Source organism: Grampus griseus (assembly GCF_964374135.1).
Source record: "Grampus griseus genome assembly, chromosome: 5".
Lineage (NCBI taxonomy): Eukaryota > Metazoa > Chordata > Mammalia > Artiodactyla > Delphinidae > Grampus > Grampus griseus.
The window spans coordinates 77,779,953-77,804,074 of record NC_138998.1 but is presented as its reverse complement, the minus strand read 5'-3'; the positions used below and the strand labels follow the sequence as shown (position 1 = coordinate 77,804,074).

General features: G+C 38.3%; 1 protein-coding gene across 1 annotated transcript; it reads right to left on the bottom strand.

Annotated features, from left to right (window-relative positions):
- Positions 1 to 1,241: 1,241 nt before the first annotated feature.
- LRRC58 (leucine rich repeat containing 58) lies at positions 1,242 to 23,356 on the bottom strand. The gene is made up of 4 exons (XM_082654343.1): positions 22,798 to 23,356; positions 12,042 to 12,170; positions 10,381 to 10,658; positions 1,242 to 7,274 (listed from the first exon to the last, which is right to left on the bottom strand). The coding sequence occupies exons 1-4, from the start codon at positions 23,295 to 23,297 to the stop codon at positions 7,066 to 7,068; spliced, it is 1,116 nt and encodes a 371-aa protein (XP_082510469.1). The 5' UTR covers positions 23,298 to 23,356; the 3' UTR covers positions 1,242 to 7,065.
- Between the last annotated feature and the right edge of the window lie 766 nt (positions 23,357 to 24,122).

Below are 24,122 nucleotides of genomic sequence, written 5' to 3'. Positions count from 1 at the left end.
GAGATGGTGCGGACAGCATCACTTTGATGCCCGTCGGCAAATTACGATGCGGTACCAATGCTGTTACTGATTTCCTGTCACACGACAGAGTATTAAAGAAAGCAGCATACTGTAGTGGAGACAGCACTGACCTGGGAATCCAGAGGCTTGGATTCAAGATTCCACCATGTGAAGTCTTTTCTTTTTAACATCTTTATTGGAGTATAATTGCTTTACAATGGTGTGTTAGTTTCTGCTCTATGACAAAGTGAACCAGTTATACGTATACATATATCCCCATATCTCCTCCCTCTTACGTCTTCCTCCCACCCTCCCTATCCCACCCCTCTAATCCACCATGTGAAGTCTTGAACACATCTCTCTGGGCTTAAATTTTTTCATCTCTCAAACATGAGTTACCTTCAGACCTTTGAGGTTTCCTTAAGCTCTAACATTCTAGGGCATGCTGATGGAACTGCTCATGAAGCTGGCAATGACTGATGTTATGAACGGGACACATCCAAGTCTTACATAGCCCCTGAAATGTTCTGGCGTCCCATGTAGTATTCTACAGAGTTAGACAAGCCATTAAAGAAGTTTCTTCCAACACTTGTTCTAAGGAGAACATCCACAACAGGACAGGTTAGGGAGCAGTTTTATTCTCAGGAAAGATCAGTTACACCCAATGTTTCTTCTCTTGTGCCCTCAAATTTCTGAGCCCATCTTCACCAAGAGGACTTCCTATATACCAACCAGGGAAGTGCTGAGTTTTTTCCATTTCAGCAATTCTGAAACATCGGCTGTTTTGCAGAGTGTCTTTCCTACCCACTCTGTTTACCTCAACTCATAACCAACCATGATATACTTCCAAATTCTGGAATCTAGAAATATGTCAAGTGTTCTAGGGTCACCAAAATAATGGCACTACATAAGTACTGCAATATCAACGTGCTCAGTTAATACTATGCTACTTTGCATCAAGATTGTATGATTCTGGACTAAATGCAAGAAGTAACTGACCCTCAGTAGCAATGTGACCTCACCAATTTTTTTTTACAGTATGTATCCGTAAGCCTGTTAAGACTGTGGAAGCAGAAGGAACTATGGTAGAAAGGATTTGGTCTAGTTCATCTTTCATCCTTTGCATCTAGCATAGAGAGTATAAATACTAATACACACTTAATGTATTATTCATGTATTGAAAAAATTCAATGAATAGATGAGCAATGGTATAGCAAGTAATCAGGCAAAAACAAACAGTATAAGGATTTTAGATTTTTTAAGTAAATGCTTGTCAATTAAAACTAAAATACTTTTGCTTTTCCAGAATACAGAATTAGATTCCAACAAAACACTTTTAATAAAATAAGGCACAATGTTTGATAAGGCAAAATTCACACAGACGGTTAATATTAGATCACATTCTTTTGTGTGTCCTGGGGGAAAAAAAGGAGGTATAGAATTGAAGTAGCTTAAATACTCTTTTTAGAGCATTTACCATTACAAGGTAATACATAAATTTGATGCAATAAACTATATCTTGTCCCCAAAATAAAATGTAATTGAGTCACACTGCTGAATTACATTTATTGTAACCATTGTTTTAAATATATATATATATATATATATACCTACAGATATAGATATTCTTAAGTCACAAGAATGCAAATACAGAAAATTAAGAAATCAGGTAATAAAAAATAATTTGACTAAAGTAAAAGTACATATATTTTTGATATCCTTTGTTGATACTTTAAAGTCCCAAACTTTATAAAAAGTTAAAATACTGGTTAAAATATTTCTCCCATTATATTTTTGTTTCTCATGAATACAAAGTGGGCTCAGAAATGCAACAGACACCAACTGCAGGCACACCATTTGCTCCATAATTGTTGTAAAGTGATTGTTGAGGTTAATAATCCTTCTCAGTAACACATCATTGTCAACCATTTAAGTTAGTGAAAGGATTCTCTTAAAACACCAGTTGTAGACAGAATTAACCAATTTAGTAATGCTTTTGTAGTACCAGCAATAGTGATGTCAAGCTTATCCCCAGTTTCTTCCCAAAACTGGAATTGAAAATAAGAGTTTTACCCAATTTATTCACAGCAAAAGGAAGAAAGTAACTTCTGTTGAATGCAGATGGTCTCTCCAACCATGGCTTTCTAGTATAATGGTATATAAATAATCTTCTTCATACTAACAAATTTTAATATTAACTAGATTGAATACTGTCCCTTACGATAAACTGAGACTGACCAGCAAGTGCTAGGTAAAAGTCTAGTAGCACCCAAATCAATATTACCCTGTGAGTGTTCAATAATGTGTCATGTTTGTTGTTAGTGAACTGTTATTTTCTACATCAATTCTTAGCAAATATGAACCAAGTAGAGACATAAAAAGAATGGGGATATTTACATGCAAAAATATTAAACCATACCCCCTTTTTAACCTGGTATTACAAAGAAAGCACAAAACGTGCTAGGCTTCATGGCAATAATATCTTTATATGATGCTATTAATATGAATTCGTTAGGAACTTGTCATCCCTTAGTGGTAGCAGATATATTTTCTTTATATGAACGAGAATATACTTTTTCACTGATTTTATTTCAGGGACTCTAATCCTTCTATGACAGTATGTATGATTGGGATTCCTTCTCCAAAAGCCCTAGACTCAGAGACATTAGGTCTAGTTTTAGTGGAAGGAGTCCTTCAGGATCACAGTCATTCTCCTTCAACTCAAAGCAAAGCATCATGAGGCTGTCACACACAACTTATTAAATGACATAGTTCCCCAAACTTTGGCTCCAGCGAGGAAGATTTAAGGCACATACTTTCAAAGCACAACTGAAGGCACTGCTACCTTTAAAAAGATCATGACTATAAAATACAAAATTGGATGCTATTAAATTCATCAGATTAATGTTATAGAGTATAGTGCTTAATACAGGAACAGTGAAGGTCAAATACTTCTTTTCTGTACAGCGGGGATCAGAACTATGAATTCCAGGTCACGTTGCCTAAAACCTATACAGCAGCCTTTACTGTTGTTAATGCTCAACATAACTTCAAAACTGACTATTTTGGACTAAATGGGGAGTGATAGTTATACTGTCATAATAAAATCTCTACTTTGGATGAGAATAAAGGGAGTCATTTAGGTAAAAATTAGGTATTTCTAAATAAATGCAGCTTAACTAATTTTATATACTATATATACATATTATAACTGATAAAAAGTTCTGCCCACAAAGGGTCTTATTTAGAATAACTTTTTTTTATAAATAGCTACTGCTAAAATGTTTTTTAAGATCAAACTTAATTTGCAGTAATCATTTGCTTAGCATTTTTTCTCTTTTACATAGTGAAAAGGTAAACATTAACCAAAGGTGTACCACAAATTCCAGGTTAACGAGGTATTACTTTCTCCCTTTGGAAAGAGCAAGGCTGGGTGTAAGAAAATCCAATTATTTGCTAGCCCTTCATTATGGAGGGATGTGGACAATCTCCCACTAGCAGAAACTGAAGAAATTTAGTGATAAACAGGCTTTCAGATGGTAGGTAGTGGGCCACTTAATTTCAAAACAATTCAGTATTACTTTAAAAAACTTTCTTGGCTCAGGGATCTCCTTGGGTGTCTGGTGACTTCTCTTTCCCTGCCTTTTGTGGTTTTTAAAGATTTCTTTCATTTTACACTCCAGCCATCAGCCTTTCCCTTGTCTTCTTTTGTTTAAATTGGTATTTACAATGTTTGGTAGAACTGGTCTGCAGTATTACCCTGCACTAGTGTGGACTGCTTTTAACGTTACATTAGTACAAAAATTTCTCAAGTTTGAGGTACAGTTTATAATACAAGTCTTTACTTTTACATTTGTTAACTTTAAGTTCCAAATACCAAGAATTTTAGAGTAAGAGACTCCCCCAGGAAGCATTTAGAAGTAAAATATGAACAGTAACCCTCAGATCTACCTCTACTACACAAATACAGAGAATGCTGAGAACCCTGACTAGCTTGTCCTCAGGTCAGCCAACCCCTGGCACCATGGAAGCAAAACGTTATAGTAGCTAATCTTCCTATTTCCTAAAATCCTAGGACCATTTCACCGACTCAGTTTGGTGACACTGAGAGAATTGGATTCTAGGAATAAAGATTACTAAGAATGTTCAATGTATCCATTTCAATTCCAAATATTAGCACTGAAGAATTCCATTCTAAACACATTTATGCTTTGGTTAAGTAGTTTTATCCACAGAAGTTTTGGTCACTAAAATTGTCCAAGTAGAGCAGTATCAAAAACTTACACACAAACAAGTGACTCAGCAACTAGAGAGACTTTCAATTTAAATACATAGTTAGCTATATGACTCTGGAACTGTAACTCACTTCTGGTTAATTTCTACAGTCACCAGTTATGAAAACAGGGAAGGTAGAGAAAAGAAACGGGAAAGCTTAGAAATTATTAGCAGCTCAGGAAAAGCTTAGAAATTATTAGCAGCTCTTATAAAAGGTTAGGTCAAAGATTAAAAAAAAGATAAAACTAACAGCTAAAATGTAGACTTCAGTAAAAGTCACCAAAGAGAGCTGCATACTGATCAGAGATTTTCAAATGTACATATAGAGAAGCATAACAAACATTTTGTTGAAAGACATTTTGCTGTATACAATGTATATATCTACATTACACAGCAAAGGCTAGAAACTGTTTCTGGTTGGATCTATTTACATCTGTAAAAGATCAATCAGTGTATCTTCTGGCAAGGTTAAGCATCTATTTACATATCTACCTGTTTATTTCACAAAGACTAACTCTTAGAAGATTACCCAAGCTGTTACTTAGATCAAACTGGTAATTAATTAGGAAGTAAACCGAGGAATTTAAGCCAGAAGAATTTGGTCCTATCAATTTATTTTACTATGAATATATTATTTTCTATGAAAATATTTTATGTATCTTACCTAAATCACTTACTTACAAAACACTTTGGGCTTGCCATTTAGGCACTGCCTAAATCATCTTTTATCTTTTATAATTTTGTAATACGCAGCCTGCTGTGGCTCAAGTGGAGAAGTAAACAAAGACTTATTACTTCAATTTTATGATATAATCACCCATGTACTACTCTGCTAGGCAGTAGAAAGATACTACATTACTTCTACAGACATAGTCAGAAAATTTCTGGATCAAAAGGAAAAAAGAATCTTATTACAACAGAGTGAAGGGATTCACTCTATAGCAGCGTTTCACAACTGCAGTCATGAAACTCTCATGATGTTTCATGAATTAACATATAATAAACAAACAAACTATCCTACAGTATATTTTCTTCTAAAATAAAAAATATATGTGACAAAAACCTAACATATGTACATACCATTATTATACAACTTGCTTTTAGGAAATGGTGTGCCCCAGTCATGAATGCCAGAAGTCAGAAGGGAGATCATCTGATGTTCCAATGTGTTTCTGACCTTTGTATTACTCTACAGGTAGTATTTACCAACAAACCATTACGTTATTACAGATTAGTTAGCTAACGATTGCTAATGTGTGCTATGTATTTTATTTTACAATGTCAACTTACAGTTGTACTGTTACTCAATTTTTACTGCATACTAGTTAGTAAACATTTGTCATTTCTACTGGCAATTTGTGAAACCATTTTTCTGCTGTACTTTAAGGGTATATTTAATACATTTAAAATATTTTATCAATATATTATTTTCAAAAACTACTCCATGGTTAAACTTGTTTTGGAAACTGTTCTATTGTGTAAAAACACAACGACTGCTGTGCCCAATTTTATTTCACTTGTAATGTTTCTCTAGTTTTTCTTTAAAATTAGAGGAAGTTACAGTTCAGTACACACAGGCAAAGGAGTCATACTGGACTGTTAAAACCTTTAAAATCATTTTTCCCACTCCTTTAACGCAAGACATAAAGAAGTTTCCTATCTTACATCTCTTTTCTGTTAAAAGAAATCTGACAGATTTTTCCATTAAAAACTATTATTCTGGGCTTCCCTGGTGGTGCAGTGGTTGAGAGTCTGCATGCCGATGCAGGGGACACGGGTTCGTGCCCCGGTCTGGGAAGATCCCACACGCCGCGGAGCGGCTAGGCCCGTGAGCCATGGCCGCTGAGCCTGCGCGTCCGGAGCCTGTGCTCCGCAACGGGAGAGGCCACAACAGTGAGAGGCCCGCGTACCACAAAAACAAAACTATTATTCTGTCTTATGATGAACAGACTGATCAAGATCGTGGCCTCCCATTAATTATAAAAGTTATTTGTTTAAACAAAAAATGAAGTTAAGGTGGCTATGAGCTCAGATGTCAGATATACAGCTGTTTACCTAGTCCCATTAAAGCATATTTTAAAGTGTTCTGCATAGTATGTCAGGTTATAGGCTGCTCTGGTATCATTTCTTGAATAAATTTCTAAATCCTTGTTATGATTAAGGCACTATTACAGTCATTGCTGGATTATACAAGGGTAACAACAATCATATAGAACAAAGGAGAAGTGAAGAGTTTTAAAACCCCACATGAAAGTTATATTCCTTACTTTACCAGTCAGTAGCTGTGAAAGGTTTAGGTCCTATGTAACCATCTGTGAGCTTATCTGAATAACTCTGTAATCTAGACATATGGGCAATACAAGAATGTAGGGCTAATCCTGTTACGGTATAGTGTTCAACCTAAACTCAAGGACAACTCTGGTAAAAATGACATCTTTGATCATTCCTATCTTCATATCAACTATCACAAGTTAACACTCATGGTTTATTATAGCACTGCTCTTCAGGATGTTCCATTCTGCTGTGTGATTCATGCAAAACTTGAGTGAAAACTGCAAACAATCAGCTAAATCTGAAACTGCCATTCAGAGTGAATTTAAAAGAATCCAAACATGGAACTGGACTCATTCCTGCTGAATGGCTAGAAACACAAAATCTTTTACACCATCTCCAACTCCGTCATGGACATTTAAGATGAAGGTACGGTTTCTAGTGAATTTCCAAGTCTATTCTCTTTTCTAACCACCTCTGCTCAGTCTTTTAGTGTTTCACACCGCCCTGCTTCCCTTTTCAACCAAGAAGAACTTTCTGCATTCTGTGTGCAGCCACACTGGCTTCATCTTCTGAGTCAGATTCGCTCTGGGATGTGGAGCTGTGAGAGGCAGAGCTGCAAGGGGAAGAGCATTCCGGTGAACACAGGTAGTGCATCAGGGGGAGACGGTATTTCCCACAGAAGTCCACAAATTTAATTTGTCTGACGCAGCAATCAAAGTAGACTCCTGGAGAGAAGGAATAAGGACAAAGTAATCATTACAAAGCAAAGACCCACATTTTCTTTTTCAACCCTATCTCCAGCATTCTGAAGAAATGTCTTATAGGCTTCTCTTTTGAGAATCTTAAGCAGAGGTAGTGGCTGCTCCCATAATTGTTTATAGAAATACTGGAAGGTCTTAGGGATGGACTACAAAGAGAAGGCTAGGAGATTTATCTTAAAGAGAGCTGGCGTTAAAAGGACACTATTGGGCTTCCCTGGTGGCGCAGTGGTTGAGAGTCCGCCTGCCGATGCAGGGGACACAGGTTCGTGCCCCGGTCCGGGAAGATCCCACATGCCGTGGAGTGGCTGGGCCCGTGAACCATGGCTGCTGAGCCTGCGCGTCCGGAGCCTGTGCTCCGCAACGGGAGAGGCCACAACAGTGAGAGGCCCGCGTACCGCAAAAAACAAAAAACAAACAAACAAAAAGGACACTATTTACTTGGCTTGTTTTCTCTGCGAGACTTGGTGGACAGTGGTTGATGGAGATTACAGGATACCTAAAGTGCCCTTTCTCCATCCCCCAAGCCCCTCCTTGGTACTACCCTAGAGTCTTGATAATGATCTTAAAGAATTAGTGTTATACTCAAAATTTGCAGAAAGGAGACGACTTTTAGTACCCCTGTCTTTATGTATTGGGAAGGAAAAATTAAAAGTAACAAAATGCCATCCTATTTCCACAGGGTCTAAATCTACAGCTTCAAAGCTGTTTCACTACTGATCTCACTTGACTTTCATGCAATTATATATTGCTAAGTAAACTGAAAACTAGTATTCAGCTCTTTTGAGTCCTAATTTAGTGCTCCTGAACTGTGGCCCTTCAGCTAAGTAAAAATACAGCTAGAGATGACAGGAAAGCAGAGGTTGCTGTTTCGTGGGCTTCTAGCTGCTCCTGCTACTAGATATTGCACATCTCTAATCCATGAAGGCTGTCACAATGGTTGCAGTATAACCGGAATCCCTAGACCCCTGCGTCCCATCACCTCTCTGGAGAAGAATCTCAACCTTTATACTCTACCTAGGATTCCTCTGGCACCAACTACTCTGTATATCACATAAGGGAACAAAATAAAAAGATGTGGTCCAAGCAAAGGAGAAACAATTTTTCTCCTATTAATTTTTTTTCTGTTACTTCTCCATTAACTTTCTAATTCTTTGATCCTGTAGTAAGTATAATTCATAGTTTAAAAAGGGAAATTCATGGTATGTTACTTCGAACAATTCAGAAAAGTAGACAGATTCAGTAAACTGATCAATCATTAACAATAAATCCCCCCAAATGAGTTAGCTTTCTGAAACAAATGGAAGTAATAAAATAATTATAGTTACCAAGAGTTAAAATAGTATAATACTATCTTGTCATCTGTAAGATCTCAGACTATACAAAGGCAATATCTCACAAAATAGAAAATTACTTTTGTTTAACTTAGAGTTCAGTAACTAGGGAATCTGAGGGGGAATTCACTTCAGATATTAGAAAATTTTAAGCTAATAATTTAAAAAGTTATTTTAGTTCCTAAGACAAATAACACAGCAGTATACTAAAGAACTCATTTAAGAAAGAAAGAAACCATTTAAGAGAGAAAACAGACTTCTTGTAGAGGTCTATTTCTAGAAAAGGACAGATTCCAAGAGATTAGATACAGACTATGAAGCCTGAAGGTCTGGTGAGAGTGTTGTCTCTTCCACTGTTAAAGCCAACTTCAGAAGGAGAGTTCACAGAGAAAATCTAAGTACTTCTAACTTGGCACGGCAGTCTCTACTTCTAAAAGTAAGTGGCCAGAAATGGCTCAGAGTAGTGTCATTTTTCTTTTTTAAACTAGTAGTATCTTTTTTACCTTTTAATATTCTTTGAGAAACTTAAATCACCTTCTCTCTGTTTAACATTATAACAGTTTTCAAGGCCTGACGGGACATCTGGGGAAAACCTCAGTTGGCTCTGATCATATTTATGCAGCATTTCCCTGGCACCTACAATTATCCTACAATAATAAAAACCTTTCTGTACCCCCATTAAATTGGATTTTTAAAAAAGTAGTCTTTTATGAGAGAGCCAAGATAGAATGACCTGCTATCATTCACCAACTCCCCTCCACACACTGGCACTTCAGGCCCTTCAAAATCTGGCCTCAATGTATCTTTTACTCTGCTCTCATTACTCCCTTAACTGTACATTTGAACCAAATTATTACTCAACCAACATTCTGCCCCATATTGTTTTGTTTCCTATTTTACTCTCTCCATCTGAAAAGTCTTCTATCCTCAATCAAACCATATCAAAATTCAACTCATACTTCAAGAATTGTCTCATCTTTTCCAGATCTAATAAATGTGCTCTCTCCCTCCTTTGGTTTCCAACAGTATTTTGGATTCCTACTTTACACTGTCTTACATTATATTATTTGTTTAGTTCTCTCTAAATGCTCTAAACTCAAGAAATTTTGAAGCATGGACTTAAAAGAATGGAGAATTCCAGGGTACATTCTGAAACTGGCACACATTCAGCCTATTCTCGTACACCCTGAATTGTACTCTGTAAAAGGTACCTGACACTCAGAATGGTGAGTCTAAGAAAATGTCCTTCAAATAAATATGAAAGGTGGCCAAACATTTTAGAGACTCTTCTAAAGCAATTAGAACTGTTTATGCTTTCTTTCTGTTTCCTCTCATGTTACCAATTTACCTTATCCTATGACAGTTCCAAGAAAGACGAGACTTTCTGGGTATTTTCCCTGTGTATGAATCCTGAAGTACCATGAAAAGAAGAAGTAAGGAAAGAAAGAAGAAAAGGAGGGAGGGAAGGAAGGAGGGAGGGAGGGAGGGAGGGAGGGAGGGAGGGAGGGAGGAAGGAAGGAAGGAAGGAAGGAAGGAAGGAAGGAAGGAAGGAAGGAAGGAAGGAAGGAAGGAAGGAATCCAGAGAGGGTGAAATGTCTTACTTTGGGGTAAAAGGGTGAAATAAGACAAACAAACAAACTGCCTTTCTCTGAAAGAAGACAGCTAATTAAAACAACATTTAGATCATTAATTTAAAAGTAACTAAATGAATGGGAAACAAGGACACTGAATTAACTTACCTCCACACTTTGGGTTTGGGCAATTGCTGGCTAAACTCAAGTATCTAAGAAGATTCCCAGGAAGATCATAGGGAGTATAGGAAATATTTCGTATTTTAATGGTCCGTGCAGCTAACTCCAGGAGAGTTGGAGGATCATATGTTAAATCTCTAACAAAACGAACAACCAATGGATTTCCTCGCAAACTCAATTCTTCCAAATGAATAAGGTTGAGGATCTCTCGAGGCAGGTATGTCAGCAAGTTATTGTGAAGACTGAGGGAACGAAGTGAATGCAACCTAGAATGAATGCAATACAAAAATCAACCACCATAAGCAAGAAAACTACTCAGAAAGTTAAGGGAAGGACTCAATTTCCCCGCAAGAATGAGCAATTAAGATTAAGGTCAATGGAAGTAAAATTAAAAGGTGCTGAAACTAAATTAGAGCCCATACTTGTATATGTCATGAAGGACTTTTGCCCATGGAATCTTAGAGAGCTTAAAATACTTAGAGAGTATTCTGATGTGTTAGCTGATTTAAATGCTAGATTTAAAGGGTGTTTTTTTTTGGCATGCTTTATCATTCAGATACCTAAAAAAGGAAAGATTTCAAATGCAACAGGAATAAAGATCCTTCACATTATCTCATTAGGATAGGAATGCTTCATATCAAATATAAATCAATAAAATCCCATAAAACCTTGGGGAATCTATGCCAAAGTAATACTCTATTTTTGATTACAGAAAAGAGGCTCAACAACTATGGAAAACAGTATGGAGGTTCCTCAAAAAACTAAAAATAGAGTTGCCATATGATCCAACAATCACACTCCTGAACATATATTCAGACAAAACTATAATTCAAAAAGATACATGCACCTCTATGTTCATAGTAGCACTATTTGCAATAGCCAAGACATGGAAACAACCTAAATGTCCATCGACAGATGACTGGATAAAGAAGATGTGGTATATATACACAATGGAATACTACTCAGCCCTATAAAAGAATGAAATAATGCCATTTGCAGCAACATGGATGGACCTGGACATTAGCATACTAAGTGAAGTAAGACAAACAGAAAGACAAACACCATATGATATCACTTATATGTGGAATCTAAAATACGACACAAATGAACCTATCTACAAAACAGAAACAGACTCACAGACAGAGAACAGACTTCTGGTTGCCAAGGGGAAGGAGGGGTGAGGGAGGGAAGGATTGGGAGTTTGGGATTAGCAGATGCAAACTATTATATATAGGATGGATAAACAACAAAGTCATACTGTATAGCACAGGGAGCTATATTCAATATTCTGTGATAAACCATAACAGAATAGAATATGAAAAAAAATGTATGTATAACTGAATCACTTTACTGTACAGGAGAAATTAATACAACACTGTAAATCAACTATACGTCAATAAAATTTTAAAAAGATAATTAAAAAAAAGAAAAGAGGTTCAACGATTTTGAGGAATATATCAGAGCATTTAAAAGTAAAATTAAAAATAAGCCACCCAATTCATAACACACCTCAGAACTTTCATTCTCATGTATCATTTACTTTGAGAACACTTAATTCTTTTCCACATACAAATCATGTGGGTGAATGCAGGATGATAATTCCTAAGCATGTATCTCTGTGTGTACATAAACTGCCTGAAAATACTCACTGTGAAAGCTGAGGAGGCACACTTTGGATTTTGTTGTCACATAATACCAAGTAATTTAGAGAAGGCAAATTTCCTAATTCTGGCGGGATTTCTTTGATGAAGTTTCCTCCAAGATATAAACACTCTAAACTGCAAAAATAAATGAAAAAAACAAAAAAACCAAAATTTGAACAAGTACCCCATTATCTTTATTACAATGAACATATATCGTTTATTCATTCCGCAAATGTTTTACTCAGGCTTTCTATGTGCTATACAGTCTCTGGAGGAATAATGCAATCTTCAGGGAGCTTATATTATAGGTAAGCAGACAAGACACACCACATTTATAATTAAATGCAAAACAAGATCCCAAATAAGCATAACATGATTAAAATACCAAAATAAGCAGAACAATCCATAAATGATATAGGAGTTTAAAAAGTAGAGAAATTAAAAAAAAAGACATTAGTTCTGATTGGAAAGGCTCCCAAAAGTGTTGTGATTTCAGCTGGACTATGAATTTAGCCCATTTAGGGTAGGAGGAAAGAGGACCTTCAGGTCGGAAGAAGGGTTTTTATGGGATAATGAGTATACCTTTTAACACATAAGAAGAGAATTCATGTTGAGGAACCCAGAGATACAGCTGGATAAAGGCCAAATTACAGGAGCCCTGTATTCGCGCTGGTGGGTTTGGATTCAATGCATTACTAGGCAATGGGAAGGGGAAAACCACTAGCTTTTTTTTGAAGAGTGGAAAAACACAGCTGAAGTTTATGTTTCTTCTTTGCTCTTATTATGGCAAATGCAGTCTTCAGGAGGCTAACTAAATTATGTAAAACTGACCACTATTATGAAATTAAAGTTCTAGATAATTATCCTGTTTTCTAATAATAAGTTAACAACATTTTAGACATAGCATATATTGCACCAAAATGTACTGCTACTCCTTGTGGTGGTGACTGTAGAAAGACTCTCTCCAAAAGATTTTTTCAGTTGACGGGGGGGTGGCAGAATCAGTTCTTACTATATAAATATCAATGAAATGTATACATATAGATCTTTCCCATAACTATGTTACTTTTGTCTTCCTGTTAAATCTGCTCAGTAGACATTATCATTCTTTTAAGACACCTTTAAATGTAGGGAAAAACAGCATACTAAACTGTTACCCAAACTTCCAGGATAAGAATTAACTGGGATACTTTTAAAGCTACAAAATCTAGGCCATGCTCAGATCCAGTAAATCAGAGTTCCAGGGGAAGGGCCTGAGAAGTGGCAGATTTTAGGGTACAAGCTGTAATGTTAAAAGAAAAAGCCAAATTACCCTGCAGAGTTATAGCTAATTACAATCCACAATTAGCATTTAAGAGCACTCTTTACCCTACAGCCCTGCCAACACTTAATATCATCACCTGCTTTAACGTTTTTATTCTACTCTTTACTATTTAGCTGGTGTGAAAAATGATACCATTCTGTACTAGTAATCTCTAATTATTAGTGACGTTTAGCATCTTTTTATGTTTTGACCATTCGTACATCTTTAGAGAATTGCGTTTCTATCCTTTACCCATTTTTCTCATGGGTTATACGGCTTTCTCTTAGCTTGTTGAGAGCTTTGTTGTTGTTAAACATATGTTCTGCATAACCTTGTTCCTCTGTGGTCTAGAGCATGGTCTATTTTTGTTCACATTTTATATGTGTAAAAAGAATGTGCAGTTATTAGGATTGAGCTTGTTAGCTGTGCAATTCAAATTTTTTATAGTGTCTCATTATTTCACCTTCTTACTCTGGTGGTTAGTTTCCTACCTGAACCATGGTTTTCCCTTTATAGTTCTGTCAATTTTTGCTCTCTTTCTCCTCAAAATATGGAAGCTATATTGAAGATACATTCAGGTTCATGATGGTTAAAACTTCTTGTTGCATCGTTCCTTAATTCAAATGAAGCATTTCTCATTCTTCCTTCTAATCCATTTTGCCATAAAATCTATCGCCTCTGATTATCAATACTGCCTACCTGTTTTTGTTAGTATTTATTTAATCCTAGCTCCACCATTTACCAGTACGAGAACTTGGGCCCATTACTAAATCTCATTATGCCCCAGTTTCCTCTTCTTTAAAATTGAATAACATTACTATATATCATATAGTCAATAAATATGAACTAGGCACCGACCATGTGCCAGGCACTATTCCAGGGAATATAATGTAAATAAGACCAAGTTCTTGACCTTAAGAAGCCTACATTTTAGTGAGAGAGACAGTAAGTCAATGAATGTATATATATTATGCCAGATAGCTTTAAGTGCTACAAAGGAAAACAGGTAATCAGATGCTGATGGAAGTGATACTGTAGATAGGGTGGTCAGAAAAGGTTTCTCTTAGGAGATGACACTTTAACAGAGATCTGGATGGAATGACTGAGTGAGTACAAATCCCTGCAGTGGAAAAAAGCTTGGTGTGCTGTGAAAGAGCAACACAGCCAGTGTGGGTACATCAGGGTGACAGAGGTGGGGAGAGTGGTGGTCAGAGAAGTCAGAAAGGTAGCCTGGGAAAGCCAGATCACAGAGGGCCCTTCAGGCCTTAGCAAGGATTCTGAATTTATCCTAGGTAGAAGGGGTTTGAACAAAGGCCAGTTGTGTAACTTGACTTACACTTTAGAAGGATCACTTTGGTTACTGTTTGGAAAACAGCAGGAGAAGTGGCAGGGACAGGCGAGTGCAATGGGAGGAGTGGAAGCAGGAAGACCAGACTGGAGCCTAAGGCAGTTGAATCCAGGTATGAAATGATAGAGATTTGCTTCGTACATCTTTTTCTGCACCTTAACTTTAAACACATTGGGGTATTTCTATTTTAAGTGTAACTCTTGCAAACAGTGCACAACCTGATTGTTGATATATTTGCACTTGTGTTTTCTTTACCATGGTATATCTCAATATCTTTTTCTCTTCTGTCTGCCTTCTGTTGTGTTCATCAAGTTTCCTTTTGTCCCACTCCATTATTTTGAACTGCACATGCTACATGTATTTTGCTAGTAGTTGCCCCTTCAATTTCCTTTGCTCTCCCTCTCACTCCCAAATATACAACCATGCTCACTTCTCTGTCATCTTCATATCATCATCCAGGATTAGTTCTACCTTGATTTGAAAATAAATTGAAACTTATTTATTCCCAATCAATAATTACTCAGTCATCAATATGTTTTACCAATTTCTCTGCTCACCACTGTTCTGGGCACTTGCTATTTCTTTTAAAGTTCATTTTTCTTGGAGTACAGCCTGTAGAAGTTCTTTCAGTAAGGACTCACAGTTGTTAATGTTTGAGTCCTTTGTCTCTGATGTTCTTATTTTTTCCCTTCACACGGGAGTAATAGCTTGGCTGGGCATAAAATTCTAGGTTGACAGTTACTTTTCCTTACCAGGAGGAAGACACTGTTCTACTATCTTATTACAGCCCATATTCCTTTGTAGGTAATCTGTTTTTTTTCTTATTAGGAATTTTTAGGGTCTTTTTTCTTTATCCTTCTTGTTCTACAGTTTTATTATGATGTGTCAAGATACCAGTTCAGAGTGCTCTCTTTCTTTAATCGTGGGAAATTCTCAGCTACTATTACTTCTGGCATTGCCTTTCCTACATTCTCTCTATTCTCTTTCTGGAATTCCTAGCAAACAGCACTTTGAACTTCAGAGTCTATTTTCCATTTCTCTTAACATTTCTTTCATACGTTCCGTTTCTTTATTTTTTTGTGCTGCATTCCAGAATGCCTCAGTAAGATCTTTTAGCTTACTGATTCACTACGCATCAGCTGACTCCAGTCTACCATTCAGCCCACTGAGTTCCTAATTATATATTTTTATTTCTAGAAATTCCGATTGGGGTTTTCATAGTTGTCAGTTTTAAAACTTCTTATTCTTCTTTCACTGATGAAGTTCCCTCCTTTATCTCTCTGAAGTTAGGAAACAACTTATTTTAAAGTCCTTTACAGATGGCCTTTATACATAGTTTCTCAGATACAATTTCTTCCATTTGTTGACTTTCTTATCTGTATTTCATAATCTCAGCCTTCCTTGATGTGTGGTGATTCAAAAAGCCAATTTGAATCTGAAGTTTTGTCATTCTAAAAATATATTAATGAAAAAAAATTAAAAAATATATTAATGCTACTCTCTATTTCTTATTGTGTAAATCTTTTCAAGACTGCATTTCTCTCTTTAGATTTACAATGCTCAGTAAAAGTAAGCAGAACACTTAACCCTGATAGGCTATTTTTTTCTCCTTTAAGGATTATCTTGTGGCAAAAATCAATGGTCTGGATACAAAACTGAATTCCCCTACATATAAGTGTTTAAACACTGGTGAAAAAGGTTCCTAGGCAGGATTTTTTGAGCTTACAGATTATAAGTTACTGAGAAATTTCTATTTTTCAATGATGAGAGCTAATAGAATAGAATAGGAGAGTAGAAAAGAATATTTGGAGTCCAAAACAGAAACTTCTCTGGAAAAAAAACAATTTCAATGAGACAGTTGGGAAAAATTTTTAGCAAACTTGGAAGTTCTTTTATAAAGGATTCAATAGTTACATAACAACTTGCAATTTAGTCTAGTGAGGGAGAAAAGAAAAGAAAGTGATGAAAGGGAAGAGTGAGTCTGAGAGCAAATATAAATATTGCCCTTCCTATATGGTTAAGTCAGGAACCAAGAGAAATTAGTGTCTGGTGGTCAGTCACTACTCAATGTCTTCTCTCAGTGTTTTGGAGTTGGTGGGGAGGTAAACAGACAGAAAGGACGCCAAATCTTAGTTGTTACTGTGACTTTGGCAGAGAAAGATCTGATGTTCTAAAATATAACCAAGTTCATGACTTCAAAACCATATAAATCTCTTTTGCAGCTGATGGGTATCATTAATTAGAGTATACAACCAGCATATTAAATTTACATTTTCAGGCTTATGTACCACTTTGAAACTCAAATAATTTCCAAAGTTCTTGGACTTAAAGCCTTTCAATGATTTGTGGGAATTAAATTTCTAAAACACACTCTACTGTTTCCAAACACGCTTTTCTATAAGGAGAAATGAAACTATTGTTGAATTTAAAGCAAAACCGTAGTGTTTAAAAGTTCTTGTATTTGTCAAAATTACACCTCTGTTAATCAGACGTGAAACAATTCTATTCTTTTGATGTTTGACAAATACAAAAAACATGAAAACCATTCACAAAATTTAGAGAAGAATTCTTCCTTTCTTTTTGTCTAAGGTTAACAGACCAACCTTAAATTTGTTTCCTGAAAAGTATCTCACCTCTCCAATCCTTAGGGATACTGAAGTGGGTACCTTTCCTATAGGAAGGGCCAGTGACCCACTGGAAAAATACACTAGGGTCCACTTAGTGCCAATCAACTTAACCACAGGTGTAAGTAGGAAATGTTTTGCTTCTCCACCCAAACAAAAATGACATTCAATATAACAAAAATATACATTAGTCCCATGTTATGATTGGTTAAAGGGAGATGGAATTAAAGTGAGACAGGTTTGTACCTAAAGAGGCAGAAAATAGAAAATAAGAGAAACACAGAAAGATAAGAACCATACGTCTGTGGATAAAGAAAGTAGTTTTCTTGAGACAGCATCCCCATACTAAATCATTTTCAAATATACTCACTACAGGATTTTAAAGTCCGTTATATGTTCAAAAGTAGGAGCACAAATGGAGGAATCATCTCTTGGTTCTTGCCCCAGACTAAGGCATTGAAAGAAGTCAGAAGGAAGAATTGAGAGCCAGAGAAAAACTCAATATGACTCTAAATGGGGAAAAGAGTTTTTATTTAAACTTTACTGCTGCATTCTATTTATCATCTGGTTAGGTCGTCTCTTTTGTAAGATATCAACCTATTGCACACTAGCTTCAAAACAGTCCAGGACATTAATATTTAGCTTTTATTTCCATCACAATTCTCATATTTTTAATTTCTAAAACCACATCAGGCAGACAGTGAAAGAGGCATTATGAACAGAAAAAGGAAGGAAATCTTTTCTTACCTGAGAAGAAAAGACTGTGGGGAATGGAGCCAACGAAACTCACTTGTGCTCAAACCTACTCTCCCAGTGTCTAGCATCCTGGATGCCAAAGAATCCTGGAGCTTTTGTTTTCTTTAACAAAGTCTATTACCCGTTGGGTGATAAGTTATTAAGCTCTTCCTCAGTTAATGTCTGAGCTAGTTGAGAGGAATAAAAGTTAAGAGTTCAGAAAAAGAAACAGGTCAAAATATGAATTACACCTACTTTTCCAACACTGTAAGACAAAACCAAGTTTGTCCATCTACTAGCAAGTTATTATACCTACTTGTTGAAGAAGAACCTCATATTTTGATGGAAAGAATCTACACCCACAACCTCATGATGCACACTGAGCCTAATTTACTCCAGGGGAATGAAGTTAATCATAAAAATAAGATTTTCACCATCTACTTATTTGTTATACTTTAAAATCATCTTTCAAAAACCACTTTTCAAAAATTTTATCACCAGGGAAAAGGATCAACAGAATACAGAAAATATACATGAAAATACCCTGCTAAATCTGGAGGATCAAATACACCAATTAAGCTAGGAGTATTTATTTGTTATTCCCTCCTGGAAGGATGGAGGGTGGGGAGAAAGGGGACCTCTATATGGATTATATACTCTGCATTATTTTTTAAACTTCCGTTAAAGAGGGTGGATAGATTCCAAATGCCCAGAAACACCTCACTTGGTTTTAAAAGCAACATGGCATAGTAAACAATATACATCAATGTTACCAATGAGGTCTAGGGAGTCCACGTATATTCTAAGAGAAGATGGTGTTCTTGGGCAGGTACCTTAGGGTTTGAGTAACTGAACCTCTACCTCTACATTTTTGAAGCTTTAATGTATTATTTTAGTAGTAAGTAGTAAGCAGCCTTTGAGGGTTGAAGCACATGAATCTCCCTGTCACTATCTGGCCTCAAGCAAGTCACTGATACTAAATCTCAGTTTCTTCATCTGTAAAAAGAAGGGGGTGACTCAGGCCAATTGCCTAGGCTGTCTCTACTTCTAAGAGTATATTCCTACATGACCCTTTCAGCCTACATTCAACTACAGTTTATATTTGGAGCATATAACCTAAATCTTTACTGATTCTTATCAGTAAAGAGAAATACAGCAGACAACTGAAGAATGAAAACAATGACATAAAAGAGCCTACATACAATTGGAGACAAAGGTACAATGTCCAAAAACCACAGTAAACAGCCCAGAAAATCAGGTCAATCAGGAAAATGGCTTTAGCCAATCCTCCTGATCACATATTCAACAGAACAGAAGTCAGAAGAATTAGGTTCTAGCCCTTACTCTGTCACTGTGGAAAATTCATGGATTTGAAGTCAGAGATCCAGTTTGATCCAAAGGTCAAATCCAGTTCTACCACTCATTGGCTTTGTGATCTTAAGACTTTACTTCTTAGGGCTTCAGTTTCTTCTTCTCATATCACAGGGTCATTGTGAAAATTAAAAAGCATATTTAGAGAACCTACCACAGGGCTTACTGCATTGTAAGAATTCAATAAATGGCATTTTTGCCTACCTTTCTCCCCATGTGATGGTAATATTTGCTCTAAGTTTTTCTTAGTACATTAAAAAAATTCAAATGAGAATGCTGGAATTAACATCAAAATTAGAAGGAACTAAGGCTTGACAATTTTACATCTAAATCTCTCTCCAACCCTTCTATCAATATTTCTTACTATCTCTCCTAGCATCACCCTGGTATAAGCTACCATCATCTCTCATTCTACTAGAATAGCCTCCTTCCATCCAGCCTTCAAAATGTCTTCTCATCTCTCCACCTGCTCCCCGCTCCATTCTTGCACAGCAACAAGACAGATGTGCTTTTTAAAAACTCTTCCATGCGTACTTAGAATAAAATTCAAGCTTTACCATGGCCTTCAAGATATGACATGGCCTGGGATCTGGTCCAAATTTATATTTGCCACTTTCCCTGTTGGTCACTTCCTCACTATGCTCTAGTACAATGTCCTCCTTTCAAAATTTTGGCCTTCAGTCCTTCTTTCTGGGTTTTCATGCATGCTGTTCCTTCAATCTGGACTGATCCCATCCCACCCTCTCCTGGTTAATTCTTACTCTTCCTTTAAAAGCTCAATTCAAATGTTACTTGCTCAAAGACCAAACTAAGTTACTTTGTTTCAAGGCACTCTGTACTTCTTCACAGAACTTATAACAACTGTAATTAAATAATGAAGTTAACAGGTGTTTAATGTCTCCTCTGTTAGAATGCTCCATGAGGGAAGGATCCTGTTCACCACTGTATCCCCACCCCAGCACCTAGGACAGTGCCTGACACTGGGTAGGTACTCAATAAAAATCTGTTGGTGAGTAAACAAAGGGACATCTTGTCCAAATGCCTCATTTAGCTGATTAGGAAGTTGTAGTCAGGATATGTTAAAGTGACTTGCATAAGGCTGGGACACCAAGAGTTCTTTTTTTTTTTTTTTTTAACAATAATAAACATTTATTTAGTGCTTATTACATGTAAAGCATAGATTTAGGCTCATTATTTTTTTTTTAACATCTTTATTGGAGTATAATTGCTTTAAAATGGTATGTTAGTTTCTGCTTTATAACAAAGTGAATCAGTTATACATATACATATGTTCCCATATCTCTTCCCTCGTGTCTCCCTCCCTCCCACCCTCCCTATCCCACCCCTCTAGGTGGTCACAAAGCACGGAGCTGATCTCCCTGTGCTATGTGGCTGCTTCCCACTTGCTATCTATTTTACATCTGGTAGTGTATATATGTCCATGCCACTCTCTCACTTTGTCACAGCTTACCCTTCCCCCTCCCCATATCCTCAAGTCCATTCTCTAGTAGGTCTGTGTCTTTACTCCCGTCTTGCCCCTAGGTTCTTCAAGACCTTTTTTTTTTTTTTTAGATTCCATATATATGTGTTAGCATACGGTATTTGTTTTCTCTTTCTAACTTACTTCACTCTGTATGACAGACTCTAGGTCCATCCACCTCATTACAAATAACTCAATTCGTTTCTTTTTATGGCTGAGTAATATTCCATTGTATATATGTGCCACATCTTCTTTATCCATTTATATGTTGATGGACACTTAGGTTGCTTCCATGTCCTGGCTATTGTAAACAGAGCTGCAATGAACATTTTGGTACATGACTCTCTTTGAATTATGGTTTTCTCAGGGTATACGCCCAGTAGTGGGAATGCTGGGTCGTACGGTAGTTCTATTTTTAGTTTTTTAAGGAACCTCCATACTGTTCTCCATAGTGGCTGTATCAATTTACATTCCCACCAACAGTGCAAGAGGGTTCCCTTTTCTCCACACACTCTCCAGCATTTACTGTTTGTAGATTTTTTGATGATGGCCATTCTGACCTGTGTGAGATGATATCTCATTGTAGTTTTGATTTGCATTTCTCTAATGATTAATGATGTTGAGCATTCTTTCATGTGTTTGTTGGCAGTCTGTATATCTTCTTTGGAGAAATGTCTATTTAGGTCTTCTGCCCATTTTTTGATTGGGTTGTTTGTTTTTTTGATATTGAGCTGCATAAGCTGCTTGTAAATTTTGGAGATTAATCCTTTGTCAGTTGCTTCATTTGCAAATATTTTCTCCCATTCTGAGGGTTGTCTTTTTGTCTTGCTTATGGTTTCCTTTGCTCTTATTCTCAGGTCAATGTTCTTTTCACTACACTTAACTCTGAGGTCCCTTTCAGCTCTAATATTCTGTTATCTCAGAAAATTCAAGAAAGGATGTGAAAATATTTTACAGATAGAAGATTCTTTTTTTTCACTTTGGACAATACACTTGCTCTTACTTTATTTCTCACTCCCCTGCAGGGCACCTTTAGGGGACTTTTGTTACCCTGCTTCCTGCTTCCTTCTTCCATTTAATTCAACATATATTTACCGAACAATCTAGTAGATGAGGCAGATCTGTAGGCAATAATTATAATCAATAAGTGCAATGGCAGAGTGAATGAGGTACAGAAGAAGTACAGTTTAGACAATAATTAACTGTTGTCCAAGAAGCAGTAAAGAAAGGAAACAAAGAAATGACCCTCAAAACAGGTTTTGAAGGATGAACACGAGTTTGCCAGATGCAAGCAACATTCCAGACAAAGGTAACAGCAACACAGAGGCACTGTATCCATTCAACACATATTTAGTCAGTGCTTACAAGGTGCCGGTAAAGTGCACAGCTCAGTGAATTCCATAAATAGTTTTGCTGGTATCGCTACAGAAAAGATGGAGCAGGAAATGTAGTGGAAAGCAAGGATCAGATCGGAGTACCTTGTCTGTCACGCTACAAGACATAAATTTGATCTACAGGCATGGAAAACCACCCAAGACTTCGGAGCAAGGAAGGAACCTTCGGAGCAATGTTGCAAGAGGCAACCTCAGATCTACATTTGTTTGAGTATGTACTCAGTTGGGATCACTCCCCCAGACCCCAGAAGACGACAGAAAAACTGCCTGGAAGATCTGCACAGGGCAAACACAACAAACCAAATGCTGTCACGACCACGATCTTATTAGATCTTCACTACAACTCCCTGAGTTGGCAGGGCAATACTCACAGCCAAAGAGTTGAAGAAGAGCCTAGACTAAGACAGGTACGTGACAACCGAACGGCGCCCCAAGACCTGGCGCAGGGCCCCAGGACTCCCGGACACCGCCCCGGGCCTCCCTACTCTCAGGCAGGCACCCGCTCACCTCCTCAAGTTCTCGATCTCGGCTGGGATGTTCTGAAGCTGGTTGCCACCGAGGCTGAGGGTGTGCAGCGCGCGCAGGTCCAGCAGCGAGGCTGGAACCTCTTGGAAGCAGTTCCCGCTAAGGTTGAGCACGTGGAGGCTGCGGCAGAGCGGCGACTGGGCCAGGCCCTTGGGCAGCGAGCCGGGCCCGCCGAGCCGGTTGTTCTTGGCCAGCAGCGTGCGCAGGCCGCGCAGCGCCAGCAGCTCCGGCCCCAACGCGGTCAACGCGTTGCCGCTCACGTCCAACAGCTGGAGGTGCGGAAAGCCGCTGCCCAGCGCCCGCGGCAGCGACACCAGACGGTTGTGCGGCAGCAGCAGCCGCAGCAGCGCCTCCCGCGCGCCGCGCCGCTCCTCGCCCCGCGCCTCCAGCTCCGACTCCAGGGTCTCGGGGGACACGCTGAGGCGGGACAAGTTCAGTTCGGACTCCCCGGCCGTGGCCACCACCGCTCCGGCCTCCTCCATCCCGGCCGCCACAGAGCGCCCCGCGCTACCCACAGGCCGGGAGCTCCGCGGCGCCCCGGAACCTGAACCAAGCGCTGCGTCGGAAGTGGCGCGGGAGGGCGGACGCGCGCGCGCTAAACCCGCGCGCCCCCGCCGAGTCACGCGACGCGAGGCGGCGGGGTGCGCGCGCCGCTCGGGGGCCGGGCTGCGCTGCTCGGGGGCTGGGCTTCGCTTCACGCGGCCCGCGGCGCGGACCGGGCTTGCCGGCGGGGGCGGAGACCAGGCGGCCCCCAGTTACTCTCTGAACGCGGCCGGGTTTGGGCAGCCGCGGCTTATGGTCCCTGGAGTCTGGTGACCTGTCCCCGGAGTCCAGGACCGCCTCGGTAAACAGCCCGAGGACAGTTTTGCTATTTGGCGTTGAGGATTCGCGCGTCACGGTGCCCCGCCCTCTTGGTTTCCAGTTTAGGAGTGGGGCCCCTGGTCTGAGGGATTAAGCAAGAACACAGGAATTTAGTGGTGATTCAGCTCCATGACAGCAAGCCCCAGGAATTTCAAGTCCCGGGATTAACCAAGCCGACTTTGAAGTGCGAAGGCAGCTGTACTAGAAATCAGAACTCTTGGATCTTACCTCGGGTTCAGCTGTTAAATAGCGTTGTTTCCTCGGATATGGGATTTGATTTCAGTTTCTCCATCCATAAAATATGGATAATCGTTGCCCTGCTTGCCCTACAGCATTTTTTAAAAAAAACCGTTTTAAAAGGAGGTGTCAAATAAGGACGTTTCGCCATTTTAGCTGTAGAAGCACTTCTGTGGTTTTTTGGTTTGTTTTAGTGGCTAGAAATGAAT

Coding starts and splice junctions, on each gene's coding strand:
- LRRC58 (XM_082654343.1), bottom strand. CDS start 23,297: ATGGAGGAGGCCGGAGCGGTGGTGGCCACGGCCGGGGAGTCCGAACTG. Junction 10,659..12,041: donor GTGCCTCCTCAGCTTTCACA/GTGAGTATTTTC, acceptor CATTCATTCTAG/GTTGCATTCACTTCGTTCCC. Junction 7,275..10,380: donor CCCAAACCCAAAGTGTGGAG/GTAAGTTAATTC, acceptor CCTTCTCTCCAG/GAGTCTACTTTGATTGCTGC.